The sequence below is a fragment of the Typopeltis vanoorti genome, chromosome 1 (assembly GCF_054136105.1).
Source record: "Typopeltis vanoorti isolate ZY-2024b chromosome 1, IOZ_Tvanoo_1.0, whole genome shotgun sequence".
NCBI classification, from domain to species: Eukaryota; Metazoa; Arthropoda; class Arachnida; order Uropygi; family Thelyphonidae; genus Typopeltis; species Typopeltis vanoorti.
In genome coordinates this window covers 86,457,750-86,474,423 of record NC_143549.1, presented here as the reverse complement: position 1 = coordinate 86,474,423, position 16,674 = coordinate 86,457,750, and the positions used below count along the sequence as shown (strand labels likewise).

Below are 16,674 nucleotides of genomic sequence, written 5' to 3'. Positions count from 1 at the left end.
TTTCCTCTATTTCTGAGTTTCTTCAACAATCTCAAGAATATCTTGCCACCTTCTTGATATTTATTTTTTATGTTCTTACCAAAGTCTTCCCATGACTTTTGTTTAGCTAGATTCAGTGTTTGGCTTTCTTACATTTGTCTCTGTATTCTCTAAGAGCACAACCTGACTTATTTGCCAGGAACTTTTGGTATGCTTTCTTCTTTTCCTTCACTGCCTCTTTAACTTCCTGTGTTCACCATGGAGTTCTGATTTTTCTATCCTTGCAGACAACCTCACCACATGCCTCTCTGGCTGAATCAATCAATGTTTTCTTCAGGGCTTGCAACTGAATCTCCAAGGTTTGGTTCCTGTTCACAAACTCTCTCATTTTTTCTTAAATAATGTTTGTGTATTTTAGTCTACAGTTCACAACTGAGAGCTTCTCAACTTTCATTCACTTTAAAACTTTCTTACATGTTGTTCTTTTCAATACGGAATTCAGTTTTATCCTGCCGGAGGCCAAATGGTGATCACTTCCTATTTCAAATTCTCTGTACACCCTAGTGTCCTGCACCAGAGAGAAAACATCACTATCAACAATAACATAGTCATTCATGACTTATTTTTTACGGTATTAACACCACCACAAACACTTTTATCAACAAAGATGTTTTATTTAATGTTTATATTTCGCTGATTTTCAACTCAGCATCATCAGAGCACAACACGCATGTAAATGCGACAGTGAGTGAGTGAAACAATATAATTGCAAAAGACAAAAGATCTAAAGTCCTATTTTTTTTTGGCGCCCTCTAACAGAAAAAAAAAAAAAACACACACACACAGCAGTTATCCAGGAGTTTTTCTTAGGATAAAAAAAAAAAAAAAAAGTATAACAGAAAAATGCAAGATCTCATATGTGACAGTTCCACATACCAAATTATACATCGAGACCCTACGAGATGTTGCAAAAGAAAAAAGTCCGAAAATTACTGAAAAAAGTGACATCATGGCCCAAAGAAATCATCAGGAAAATAAAACCAATTCATGTTAAAACACCCCGTATTTATGGATTACCAAAAATTCACAAAACTAATATTCCCCTATGCCGCATAGTTGATAGCATAGATAGTCCCACATATAAACTGGCCCGGCATTTAGCTAAGTCGCTTGCCCCCCCTTACTGGCAACTCCTCTACTTTTGTAAAAAATTCAATCGATTTCAAAACACTGGTTAAAAATCTAATCCTAAAAGATTCAGACATAATGGTTAGTTTCGATGTCACCTCCTTATTTACCAATGTACCACTTATAGACACTCTTGATTTAATCAAGTCTAAATTTTCCTCAGATATTTTTGAATTATTTCAATTTACCATGAATGCAGGTTACTTTACATGGGGGGGGGGAATTCTACAAACAAATTAATGGTACTGCTATGGGTTCCCCCTCTCTCCCCCATTAGCAAATTTTTACATGGAACATTTTGAAAACCAAGTACTTACCACAGCTACATACAAGCCACAAGTGTGGTTACGCTACGTAGATGATGTGTCTGCCATCTGGCCCCATGGACAAGACACTTTGGATGCTTTGTCACCTACCTAAACAGCCAACACCCTAAAATTCACTTCACAGTAGAAAAAGAATCAAATAACTGTTTACCATTTCTTGACACATTAGTCACCCACCTTTCAGATGGATCACTATCTTTTTCTATTTACAGAAAGCCTACACACACACAGGCAGATACCTACATAAACAATCACATCATCATCCAGTCCAACAGTACGGCATTTTAAAAACACTTGCACACAGAGCCAGAGCCATTTGTTCTAACGATACAGCTCTGACCACTGAACTCCAGTACCTGCGCCATACGTTCTTAGCCAACATCTACAATCCCTACAAAATAGATAAAATACTACATAGGCTCATTAACTGCCCTCCCCTAATACACAAGAATACAACATGACCATTTCTATTCCCTATATCAGAGGTACATTGGAAAAGATAGCCAAAGTATTGTTGAAACATGGCCTTCGCACCACCTTCAAACCTCATGTCAAGCTGGCAACTCTGATCCGCTCACCTAAGGATAAACTCCACCCTTTAGCACACCCACAAGTGTATGAAGTTCCATGTGACTGTGACTTGGCCTATTATGGGCAAACAAGAAGATCAGTGAACATCCGCCTGGAAGAACATGAAAGATACATTCGCTACTATTACTATGGCGTCAGGACTGGCAGACCACGCTTTGGACATTCCTTCACACAGGATTAGATGGAGGAAAACGAATGTGCTATTTAAGAGTCATTATAGATCTGAAAGATTATTTTTTGAGTCAGCAATGGCTTTGAAGAATTCTCCCAATCTTAACAAATATGGTTGCATTAATTTGCCAAAAATTTGGGAGACAGTTATCATAAGAAAAACTCCCAGATAACTGCAGTGTTTTTTTTTTTTTTTTTTTTGTTAGAGGGAGCCAAAAAAAATAGGACTTTAGATCTTTTGTCTTTTGCAATTATATTGTTTCACTCACTCACTGGCACGTTTACATGTGTGTTGTGCTCTGATGATGATGAGTTGAAAATCAGCGAAATATAAGCGTTAAATAAAACATCTTTGTTGATAAAAGAGTTTGTGGTGTTGTTAATACCGTGAAAAATAAGTCATGAATAACCATCAACACCTAAGCTTATCTGTTAGAATAACATAGTCAATGAGACTTTTCTTATTTCTTGCCTTGGGAAAATCTAAGACTCATATTAAACATGTAAATTAAAGCTGTTTTTTAAAATCTGGAATGCATTTTTGAAAATTATGGAGACAACTACCGTGTTTGAATAAAAACTTTAGTTTAATATAACTAAAATCTACATTCGACGTTTCGACCTTTATGTCAAGGGCATCTTCTGGAGCATACAAATATACACAGGAAACAAGCTATACTACAATCGAACTGGTTCGTTAAAGACACTGACCAATCGCTACCACAATTGTTGGCCTGACCTCTGGTGAAAAAAAAATAAAAATAATAAAAATAAAAAATTATACATCAACACTAGAGTCCTATTATTAGTATTGTCTAATATATATATATATATATTAACATCATTCCAGTCAGTTGGTATGGAATGGTTTCTAATAATAGTTACGGATTGGCTAGAGTCCTGACTTATGCTGGATCTTTCATATTAGGTAGGCTGAATGTGTGCCATCCAGATCCTTGGAATTTTCATGCCATCTTTGTTATTGATATTTGGGTGGTTTATCAGGATTTCGCAGGATTCCTTAAATTTCCTTTCGTACCAGGGGTTTTTGTGCGGTGTAAGGAACAGGTGCTTTTCCAGATGATTTGGTGAGGTGTTGAGTGCGTGGTCTGAGAGGCCTGCTTCACCATAATGGTTATATTTAATGTGTCTAATGTGTTCTTTCTTGCGTATAGGGATTGTCCATCCTGTTTCACCAATGTACGGTAAGTTACAGGTGCAGCAGATGCAATAGACTCCAGGATGTGCTAATGGGAGGAGAGGATCCTTAGAGGAGCTGAATATGGTTTTAAGTTTAGTGGGTGGTTTAAAGGTGGCATTGAGGTTATAATGTTGTTGGATTCTGTTGATTTTTTCTGATATCGGATCAATCGTCTGGCCTTTTTAAAAAGATGCAGAGACAATAACCTTATTCCGATCTGCATCAGACTAAAAAAGAAATTTACGTCCGCTAAGGCACTCCGTATCTATGACTGCACAGAAAAAGCAATGCTTAGAGAACAGATTCAAACAGCCTGCCAAAACCTAGCTACAACACAAAATCTAGTTTCTAAATTACAATCCGAACTATGTTAATCCAGACATTCTACAAACACTTGAAAGAATTACTGACAATTCGGCCAAACATACCCTGGAAAAGAATAAAGAAAAACTCAAGAAAAAATTCCACAGTTTGAAACAATGGCAAAATATGGTGGCCAATCACAGGAATCCATCCAATCAGAGGACTTCCTCCCTGATAAACAACAACAATGAACAACAAACAAGGGAGACAAGGAGCGACCAACCACCGATAAGCAAGAACCATGTGATTAACCTATGAAGCCACACCCTGAACAACGGCGAACTTACGCTACTGATAAAGGACTGAACTACGCAATAGCACCAAAAAAGGTAAACAAATTGGATTTTATCTACCACATTGAAAGAGGCATCAGATCCCTACCGAACAATATAGCAGATAAAATACGACTAGAAACCAGTAATGTCCAAAATACTAAGAAAACCATATAGAACAACCTGACTAAAACAGAATTAGCAGCAATTAAATCATTAAAAGCCAAACAAAACATAATAATAACGAAAGTGGATAAAGGCAGTGTCACTGTTGTCCTTGACAGGTCAACATACATACTTCAAATGAACCAACTAGTAGCCGATAACAACAGATATAAAATGGTAAATTATAACCCAACAAAAAGGATAAAGGATAAAACAGAAAAACTACTTAAGTCCGTCACTTCTTGGCCACCAGACACGGTTAAAAAACTCACCCCCCCCCCCCAGATTATATGGGGTTCCGAAAATACACAAACAAAATTTGCCCCTTCGACCAATCGTGGAAGGAATAGACAGTCCCAATTACCACCTAGCCAAAAAATTAGCGGCAACACTCAAGGAGTTGGTAGGTGATTCCCCCTCCTACATAAAAAACACACAACACTTTATAAACAAAATCAAAAACATAACACTCGACAAAGATGACTTATTAGTCGGTTTTGACATTTCTGCCCTTTTCACTAATGTCCCCATCAATGACACAATTCTCCTACTACAGAACAAATTTCCGCCCGACATTACGGCCCTCTTTGCCCACGTACTAAAGTCCGGTTACTTCATGTGGCAAAACAAATTCTACCTACAAAAAGAAGGTACAGCCATTGGCTCACCACTATCTCCCCCCAATCGCTAACTTCTACATGGAAACCTTTGAGCAAAGGGCTCTTGATTCCACCATGCTACGACCGACAGTCTGGCTCAGATACGTTGACGACGTGTTTGCAATCTGGCCGCACGGGCGACAAATACTAAACACATTCCTCAGCCAATACTAAACACATTCCTGAACAAACAACACGAACGCATACAATTTATCATCGAAATCGAAAACCAAAATTCGCTCCCATTCCTAGACACACTAGTTACACGTCTTCCTTCAGGCAGTCTATCCTTCACGGTCTACCGAACACCGACACACACTGGCCAATACATACATGTGAATTCATACCACCACCCATCACAAAAATATGGAGTCATTAACACCCTTCAAAACAGAGCCACAACTATTTGCTCTAATCAGCAAGTCCTGAAACAAGAACTAAAAATCATTAGTGACACATTCATAAATAATAGCTATAACAAAACTACTGTTAATAAAATACTCTATAAAATTACAACAAAAACGAATCTAGATTACAGTAAAACCATAGCCATCCCATACATTAAAGGGTTATCAGAAAAAATCAACAGAATCCTACAACATTATAACCTCAATGCCACCTTTAAACCACCCACTAAACTTACAACCATATTCAGCTCCTCTAAGGATCCTCTCCTCCCATTAGCACATCCTGGAGTCTATTGCATTTGCTGCACCTGTAACTTACCGTACATTGGTGAAACAGGACGGACAATCCTATACACAAGAAAGAACACATTAGACACATTAAATATAACCATTATGGTGAAGCAGGCCTCTCAGACCACGCACTCAACACCTTACACTAAATCAACTGGAAAAGCACCTGTTCCTTACACCGCACAAAAACCTGGTACGAAAGGAAATTTAAGGAATCCTGCGAAATCCTGATAAACCACCCAAATATCAATAACAAAGATGGCATGAAAATTCCAAGGATCTGGATGGCACACATTCAGCCTACCTAATATGAAAGATCCAGCATAAGTCAGGACTCTAGCCAATCCGTAACTAGTATTAGAAACCATTCCATACCAACTGGGTGGAATGATGTTAATATATATATATATATTAGACAACACTAATAATAGGACTCTAGTGTTGATGTATAATTTTTTATTTTTATTTATTTTTTTTAATTTTTTTTTTTCACCAGAGGTTCGTTAAAGACACTGACGGTTGGTCAGTGTCTTTAACGAACCAGTTTGATTGTAGTATAGCTTGTTTCCTGTGTATATTTGTACGCTCCAGAAGATGACCTTGACATCTTCTGGAAGGGGTCGAAATGTCGAATGTAGATTTTAGTTATATTAAACTAAAGTTTTTATTCAAACACGGTAGTTGTCTCCATAATTTTCAAAAATGCATTTGAATCACCGTGTAAGCCTAAAAGAAAGAATTAAAATCTGGAACATTCCGAAAAGACACAGAGTGATATATCAACAAGTATTGCATCCTTATTGACATCGAGTTTACTCAATTTCCCATATATATATATATATACTTCTTGCTTACTCACTCACCATCGATCAGTGGCTCTTCTCCCTATCCACTGCTCTCAAGTTCGGCACAACGCTACTTTCACAAGGATATAATATGCACCCAGCCACAGAATTAGAACTTTTAACGTATAAGCATGTCTTCAATTCCCTGCAGATAATTCAGTGAGATATGGGTAGAGGCCTTCGTTCAATGTTTCAGTCAACTGCTGCACACAGGAAGTTCTGTTTGTCCATAGAAGACCTCAGATGACAGGCAATCTTGTTCCTGACAGACTGTCTCAGGAGGATCACAATTCATCTCTTAGAGAAGCAGTGTGGTCCCCCCCCCCCACTGCTTAAACAACTGGGATATCTCACCTTTTGAGAAACCAGTCACTCTGCTGTTTTCAAAATTGTGGCTCAGTCAGATGGACACTCATAACAAGCCCATTACTGACCTCTGAAAGATCCTTTGTTTTTCCCATTGTGATCAACACTGTTGACAATTACTGACCAGCAACATTTGTAAATAGTTGCCTAAACACATGATGCACATGACCAAGTATTTTGCACATATACTGCATAAGTAATGTTTTATTATTATTATTATTATGTGACACCTCCAGGGAGCTCAAAGCTCATTGGCACCTACTCTACAACTGTCTCCACCACTCAATTCACCAACTATAATGAACCGCAACTATGCCAACGCCATCTACTGCCAACCATCACCACCAGTATTTTCACGGACATTCACAGCCATCCATTCCACAGCAGGATTCGAACTCGCAGCTTTTTGGCTGGAGAGCGGATACGCTAGCCACTTGGCCAACCAGGCCAGGCCCTAAATACAGGTTTTTAATTCAGTGACAGTACGTGTACCTTTATGAATTACTATATATAATCGACTAATTTTATTTTCCTATATGAGACAGCCATCTTGCTTATTGGAGGGTTCAAGTAAGTGAGTGTTTGAAAAAAAAATCAATGTTTTGTCTTGAGAAAAGATTATAATAAAATACATGAACGCATATACTGACTGAAAGGAATATCTCTCTCTCTCTCTCTCTCAAAAAAGTGCAACATATTTACATAACATATATAAATGGTAAGCTTCAACCACATCACCAGTTCATCCAATAAAAACTGCAGCTCTTTTTTTATGAACACACTTAACATGCCTTATAATTTATTTTTCGGTGAACTGTTCATTCAATGAATTGTGTTTTTGAAAATTGCCAATCGATGAGTTGTTTTGTTTCAAGGAACAGCCTCTTGATTAACAGTTTTTTGATTGTTTATTCGATTAATTTTTTTTTTATAAATTGTCTTTCGATGAACTGTTTTCAGAGAATTTTCTGGATACCATGATACAAAGTATGTAACCTTTTCAAGTTAAAGTGCATAACCTTATATTTTGAAACATTAAATCGATAATCATTATCCTTTGTCCACAATGCAAATTTATTTAAATCAGCCTGTAGGATATCTGCATCACTCTTATTAACTACTGCCAGTTTTGTATCATCAACACCCAACTCAATATTCTCTTAAATCATTCCCTATATCATTAATATACATTAAATTAAAGAGCAGTGGTGCTAATATGGAGTGCTTCAGCACTCCACTAGTCACCTTCATTCTCCTAGATTTCATTCCACCATGTAATACTCCCTGGCATAAAATCCAGGGAGTCAAGGACTCATTAAGAGAGGCCATATATCACACACACACACACACCAGCTGTCATACTCTCTTAAACTCATTTACAGTAGATGCACAAACAATAGGCTTAATGTTCCACTCACTCCACACTTGTCCAATCAATTTTTATTGTGTATATTTATGACATATTAGTAATGATTTATGTGTAGCAATACAGATAAATAAAAATGTAAATAACTTCTAAGAGTACGTGATTGCAAACTATTACAAATAAAAGCTGCAGTGAATCCCCACTTCAGCAAGATGCATTATAGTGAATTTACTGAATTTACTAGCTTACCTGGTTTGGTATTAGTCTGAGAAATAAGCAGTTCTAGATCTGTGGTGAGTGTTGCTTCATTAGGAAAGTAATCAGAGATGCTAGAATACTGAAAACCTAATACTGGATAGGGAGAGAAAGAGAGACAGAGAAAACAGGAATATGGAAATGAGACCCTATATGCTTTTGGGTAAGCCATGATTAGAGAATCCATCCAAGTGCAGCTTCAGGATCAGCAATTCTTCCCATTTCCCCAAATACAACAGCTAACTAATGCACCTGATTAAAGTACCAAAGCATCAATACCATTATGAAGAAAATTCAATATAGCAAACCTTACTTATAATCTCTTCCTTCAGTGCCTATAATTTTGATGTAGTGATAACTGACTATGTAATAAATATGTTGCATCTGATAGCTTAACTATCATAATCAAACTTCAGATAAAATCAATTTAAAACAAATATACAAGAAAATTGATAATTAAAATATACTCACTTGGTTTTCTTTTGCCTTTTTGAACTGGAACTACTGTGTTCCAAAATGGGACAATGCTGTCCATCAGCACATTCATAACTAAAATCAAAATATTAATATATTTAAAAGGATAATTTTATAGGATGTAATGAATTATAAAAGTGGAAGAAGACTTACATAAAAAAAACTTTATTAGCATAAAATCTTTGCCTAACTATCATAGGCATCATCAGAACAAGATCAAAGATTAAAATTCTATGTTTCTTACGTGAGCTTTTCTCTGTTTTTTTTATAATTCTTTTCATTATTCCAACTCATGGTATTTCATTATTGAAACAAATTCATATGATGCAAAACACCTATAAAGCTATTATGAACAAACCCTTTCCTTCATGGTCATACAGTGATCAGAATTCATTGCAAAAATTATGGAAACAATTACTCTGTTAGAGAAAAACTTAATATAAACCAAAATAATCACTCAATGTTTTTGGCTATTATGAACAAATTTATGGAGATTTTACCATGTTTGAGTACCAAAAATGTATAAAACTTACTACTGAAATCAAAAAGCGATCATAGTTTCATATTTTGATCCACTTAAGGAGTTACATTGTAAGGTTAGATAATGTGAAGATTTACCATTGACACAAAGACCTCTTCACAGACATGGAACCAATGTAAACATACAAGGAATAAGAAGAGTCATATTTCTTCTGTGTTTTCTCTCCATGTGAATTTAATGAAAACTTTATGCTGGAACAAGCAGTCAGCAATTATTAGTTTTGCATAATTTGTGCTAAACTGATCTTCATGCCACATTTCAATGAAGTGAAGAGAAACTAGTTGCTCGCAATGCTTCTCAAACGTTTTTTTTTTTTTTTTTTTTTTTTTTTTTTTTTTTTTTTTAACCTCATATAAACTAAGTGAGTTCTTTCTCCATTACATTTTATAACACTCAGATCAATAGTCAACAGATCTCTCTCTTCTTGGACTGATACCACTTTCCTTTCTGGGCACACACACAAATTACTTCTACAGCATTCTCAGCTTCCAAACAATTGGCATCTTTTTTACAAGTGTTCCAGCTACCAACTCTGTAAATAGTCCATTCTTAAAATACTGCTCTGCATTCTGGGTGAGAGCAACATTCTAAGGTTAAGCTCACCTTGGGTTCATCTTTAAAATTCTTCATACTGTCTTTTCAAAAAAAGGGAGGGGACAGTTTGGCTAATTACACTGAACAACAAAATTTCACAAAAATCATCTCGCCCAGATTAATTTAGTAATTTCTCATACATTTCGAGATGCCGACTATGACAATGAAAATGCAAAATTGGCTATGGTTTGTGAGAGATCTGCAATAGTTTCTTATATAATATGTACTTATCACATATATTGGTAAGTGTCTGCTTTTATGTCTGACGTCTCTTTGCGTGTTGTCTGTATAGCTGCTCAGGATCATCTCTGGCAAGAATCCAACAGCAGCCAGCCCAAAAAAAAGGACCACTTTCCCTGGTATCGTTTCTCCATCGTCACAATTGCCTGATAGAAACGTTCACACTGCTCAACATAACCATGCCACAGTTGTCAGAGAGAGAAATCCAAGTGGGAATGGAGCAAGTGCATTTTTAAGGACATATTGCACCCAACTTTGTGATACAGAGACAAGTCCTCAACCACAGAGATGCCAGCCGTACTTGTTGTATTGAAGACAGTCCAACAGCTGTTTCAGGTTGTCGTAGGTTTCTTTCATATAGACAACATGTCTGAATGGAACGGATGGAAGTTGGTTTCCATTCCATTAAGCAGCGACACCATCTTGAGACTCAAATTCAAGACATCTATGAATAGTTGTCATTCGTGCAGGCCACGTTTGAATCAAAAGGCATTTATCATAGCAGAACACAAGGTGCATACTGCTCATGATGAGTGCAAAAAGTAGTCACTACTGTCATGATCCAAGTAACTCATCATCATTAGACGTCGAAGGCTGAGGAGATCCCAACATAAGTTCATTTCCATCCTTATCATCCTCTGAATCAATGGAAAAATTCTTTTGGAGGTTCGGGAAGGGGAAGTTCACCTTGTGGAACTGGTCAGAAAGCAGATGGTATATTCGGGAAAGCTACTGTCCACTTCTTTTTCCTTGTGATACCTCCCAAAACAGGTGGTACCATGTAGAAGTAGCAGTCATTGCCTTGATTGCTTGGCTCTCTCCAAACCATAGAAACAGCAAACGGCATCAACACTTTACCAACTTTCAGCTGCTTCAGAAGATTTCTAGCACACGTATCACAGCATGCCAGGTCTTGTCCCATCTTACATTCAAAATAAAGCTGATACATCTTTTTCACTAACAGAGTGATAGATAGCCTTTATCTGGCTTGAAAACATCACTTCCCTGCAAATGTAACAAAAGTTATTTGCGCTATTGTGCTTGTGTTAATATCACTACTGTTGGATTTACACTGCGGGGATCACTTGTGTAGTACTTATGACGCAGGAGTAAATGGAAGTGTAGCCCAGGAAGTTGGTCGCACAAACACTTGCTCACTCTACAAAACTTCTTTATGCTAATGATTGCATTATCTAATGAAAGCGATATCATGACTCGACTGCATTGCATCAGTGAATGATGCAGAAGCTCCTGGGGGTGTTGTGTATGATTGGCTGATGTAATATGTTGCAATTAGGAGATTGAAATACAGCGTTGCCAAATGATATATGTCTGCAATGCAGACTGAGTCGCTCCTAAAGAAGAGCCAGTCGACAGATTTTATTATTATTTTCATGTTCAGTTCATCGAAATTGGTAAAGAATCGATATTTTCATTTCAGAGGCAAATGGTGTGTTGTCCGGTGCTACCATGTGTACTGCTATAACCTTGGTCATGGTGCAATATGACATTAGTTGTCCTTGTGCCAATAAACCACAAACTTACTTTCCTAATTCAACAGGCAACAACCCTTTCACAGACTTTCCACGTTATAAAAAATCCATAGAACACTGCCTTTTCTACAGATATATTATCAGTGCTGTTCATCAGAGTTGGCATCCATTATTCCTCCCATTTCAACTAAATTCACAATAATACCAGTAGCTACCCAACAGTATTTATGATATGTCTGCTAATCTACTTAACCTACTACTTCCACTGATCCTTCATTCTGTATACTGATCAGCATTCCCTATAATTATTTCCTAAAGACTATGACCACTAGCTCTTCAAAAAATTAGATTTATTCTCTGTTAATCCTTTAACATATGCAGCATCCAGCAAAAATCTGGATAAAGCAAAGCACTAAGTTTAACATCTCTGATTTTATTAAGACGTTTAATGCTACTGTCCTTCAGAATATGATAAGCATTGTTGATGAACAACTGTGGAAATGCAACTGATTTCGAATACATCTCATTTCACATTAAACCATCTTCTTGTGCCTATTTCAAATTGTACTGATGACTTACAATTTAATTATAGGTTATACATTACTCATTAAAACACTGTAGTGTTTTGAATAGGTTTTCTTTTCACACCTAATGCCTTTGAGGATCTACGCAATTTAAATACACTTAAGATTTTGTAATATGCTCAGGATTTTGAAATTACTTTTCTTAAAGTAAAAATCTGATGGAGAACATCTATTTGGTTAGAAGCCAGCTTAGTTTACTCAGAGTTACTCTTCCACAATTTTTCTTAGCTGCTTCTTAAGTATGACTGCCACTGCCTAAACCTTATCTAGAACACTCAGCAAAAAAATTCCTCCATAATACTTACATTTAGTTTTATTCTCCCTTTTTTTTTTTAGAAATGAACACAATGACCTTTGCTTCAATTATTTGGAAAGAATCTTTCTCTATTAGCTCTTCTGAATTCAAATATCACTGCGGAGTGCTTAAGGGTCAAAACTGCATAAAAATGAGAGGACACCAGGACATAGCCTTTAAAGGAATGCGGAGAACCGACCAGAGCTTCTGACCTAATGTCCAATTCTCATCTTCTCATGGTGCACCCTGTTAGGTATCAACCTGGATACTGAACTAATGAGGATGGGCTGGCAATTTGGGATTTAGTCAACCAAACTGCATTCTTATTGGATTAACCCACAACTAAAATGATGGTACAATATGGCAAAATTTCATGCTGGCTGTGGCGTTTCCCGGTTAAACAAGGCTCCCGTTGTTTTTAGCAGGGAACCAGGACAAACAGTGAAATGTCAGCTACTGGAACAAATCCTGAAACACACCCCAACTCAACATCATCAGATGTTGAGTTGGGTGTGTTTCAAGATACCATGAACATAAGAACATAAGAAGTTCCATGTTTCAAGTACCATGAACATAAGAGGCTTGAACGGCAAAGAAATTAAGATGGCTGAGGAATTGGGTAAGTACCAGATCGAATATTTTGAAGCTTTAGAGAAAGCAACTGACCAATGAAAAAGTTGGTTCTTGTTGGGGGATCTAAATAGCAGAGTAGGAAATGATTGTCACACACAAAAATATTTGGAAATTTGGAGAAAAGAGTAAAGCTAATAATAATGGCAAATACCTGTTGAAGCGGGTATTACTAACACAATGCTCAACATAAAAATGTGCATGGATTCACATGGAGAGAAGTGGCAAGGAATAAGAAAAGTCTCATTGACTCAGTTATTGTTGAAAGTGATGTTTTTTCACTGGTGCAGGACACTAGAGTGTACAGAGGATTTGAAATGAAAGTGATCGCAATTTAGTCTTGAGCAGGATAAAACTGAATTTCATATTGAAAAGAAGAACATGTAAGAAAGTTTTAAAGTAAATAAAAGTTCAGCAGCTGTCAGATGTGAACTGTAGACTAAAATACACAAACATTATTCAAGAAAAAATGAAGGAAAAGAAGAAGAAGAAAGCATATAGAGGGTTCCTGGTGAATAAGTCAGCTTGTGCTCTTAGAGAATACAGAGACAAATGTAAGAAAGCTAAATATTGGGTAAAACTTGCTAAACAAAAGTCATGGAAGACTTAGGCAAAAACATAGAAAATAAATATCAGAAAGGTGGCAAAATATTTAGAGGCTGTTGAAAAAGCTCAGAAATGGAGGAAAGAGTGCTGTAAAAGGAATTAGAGATGATAAAGGTGACATGAAAACTGGAAAAAAAAATATCCTTGATATTAGAGCAATTACTTCAAAAAATTGCTAAATGAAACAAGTAGTGACAGCACAGCGGTAAAAAAAACACTCAAAAGGCAAGCAATCAGGAACATATATCCATAGCTGAGGTAGAAAAAAAAGCCATCAAAAGCTAGAAATGTTGAAAGGCAGCAGGAGTAGATGATATTCAACCAGAAATGCTCAAGTATGGAGAGATAAAAGTCTAGCAGTGGTTGCATTGCATAGTTCAGAAGACCTGGACAGAGGGACGAATTCCAGATGATTGGAGTAGAGCTCTCATAGTACCCATATACAAAAAGAGAAATGAAACTGAATGTGAAAATTACAGAAGAATTTCTCTACTGAGTGTTCCTGGTAAGATTTATGCAAGTATACTTGAGAAATAGTTGAGAAGAATTGTGGAAGGGAAGTTTGGTGAAGATCACACTATGAAGGAATCAGGCCAAATAGAGACTGTCAGGATCAGATTTTCACTTTATGACAAGTTGAGAAATCGTGGGAATACATCAAAGATTTCTATTTAAGTTTTGTAGACCTGCAAAAGGCATATGACAGGGTGCCAAGAGAAAAGCTATTCAAAATGTCACAGTCATATGGTGTCAATGGGGCATTATAACAAGCAATACTTAGTCTTGGAGTCTTGACAAGTAACAGACTGATTTGGAGGAAAATTGTAGATAGGAAGTTAGTAATGATGTAATTTTTTCATGTAGTACTGTCATATCCTGTACACCCCTTGAGGGTACATGGCAGGAATTTGATGATGATGATGATGTCAGCAGTTAGAATTGAAGGAAGTACAGGAAGATGGTTTGATATTATGAACATCCTTGTCTGGTGTCAGACAAGGATGTGCATTAACCCCTCTGTTATTCATTATCTATATGAATCACATTATGAAGGAAAATTATTAAACCTGATATCAAAATTGGAGATGTTAATCTCAGCTCTTTACTTTATGCAGATGATGTTATACTTTTAAATAAATCCAGTATACAAATCTACAAGATTTCCTGACTAAATTGAATAACTGTAGTAATAAATTTGGTATGAAAATCAGTAATCACATGACAAAAACAATGAAAATAGGCAGATACATTGAAAATATCAACTGCATCATGAATGGAGAACCTATAGAACAAGTAAAACATTTCAGCTACTTAGGCACAATTTTTAGTGAAGACAGTAAATTAAATATGGAAATAAACAACAGAATCAACATGGTAGGAAGTGAACTGAATAAATTTATATGGAAGACAGAAATTAGTCAAAACACTAAATTAGCTATATACAAGACAGAGTTCAACCTATTTTAATGTATGGATCTGAGAGTCTATGATACAGGCATTTAATTTTAATTTTGCACAAGAAATCTATGCTGATGCAAAATATCTGCATTTTTACCAAGTACCCAATATTTAGTAAAGAGTTTACATTCCTATTTTTAAAACACATATAAAGAAGCATATTCAAGCCGTATCACATTATCAACATTTACAAAAACAAAAGCATGGTATTATTAAAATGTAGAGTTTCTAAATTCCTGATATTTTCAATCTTCAGAAATAAGAAGCTGAAGTGTAGTTCTTGAGAATTCCTAGTAATTTTACTTTATTGATTTAATATTATTGATTTATTAATATATTATTGATTTAATAGAATTCCTAGTAATTTTACTTTATTGATTTAATATTTGCAATTTTTCTTAAATTCTTCAAGTTTAATCATTTTCCATTAATTCGTTTGTATTATTTTTGCTTCAAACTTCTCTACACTTTTCTTTAAAAATTTGTTCCATTCTGATATTATTATTTGGTAACTTGCATGGAGTCAACAGACTCATCACAGGAGACCCATTCAACCAGCAACGAGACTATCATAATGAGTTTGAAGTTATTTACACTGCTTGCATTCGCAACACACTCAGGCAAAGCATTCCACTCAATAACAACTCTCCACATAAAAAATCTACTCCTAACACTCTTCTTCACCACATCTTTATAGAACTTCCAGGGATGGCCATTCGCTCTTCCCATCTTATTATCCACTCTTTTTATAATTTCTTTTGTATTACTCAGATAGAATCCCTTAACTAACTTGAAGGTCTCTATCATATCTCCTCTTTTCCTCCTATCTACCAACATCTGTAATCCACATACTCTCAAATGCTATTCATAGCCAACACTCCAGTCCTGATATCACTTTGGTTATTCATCTTTGGATCCTCTCTGGTGTTTCCACATCACAATGAAAACTGGGTGAACAAATCTGAGCAGAACAGTCCATATGTGGTCTGACCAATGCCTTATATAGAGGCACTACCACCTCCTTATTCCTACATGTTAATGTACTTTTTATCTTAACAGCTATATGACATGCAGTCTTTGCAACATGTGCAATGTGCCCTCAGAACTTCAGCACACTCTCCACCATCACTCCAAGATCTGAAATCCCATTCACTTCCTGAAGTACAGCTCCACCAATCCAGTATGTAGCCTTATATCTCTGTATCCCAAAGTGTAACACCTTGCATTTATTACCATTAAAACTGCAATGCTGCTCATTACTAAGCTAAAAGTCTATTTAAATCTTCCTGTAGAGAATTAATATCAGCATTACTC

The 16,674-nt window shown here is 36.2% G+C and overlaps 1 protein-coding gene across 1 annotated transcript in view; it reads right to left on the bottom strand.

Moving 5' to 3' along the window:
- The window catches only part of LOC150110175 (uncharacterized), a 525,668-nt gene that overhangs the window by 241,742 nt on the left and 267,252 nt on the right, over window positions 1-16,674 (bottom strand). The window contains exon 13 of the mRNA XM_090391921.1: window positions 8,917-8,994. Within this exon, the coding sequence (XP_090248047.1) occupies window positions 8,917-8,994 (78 nt within the window). The remainder of the gene's footprint in view (window positions 1-8,916; window positions 8,995-16,674) is intronic.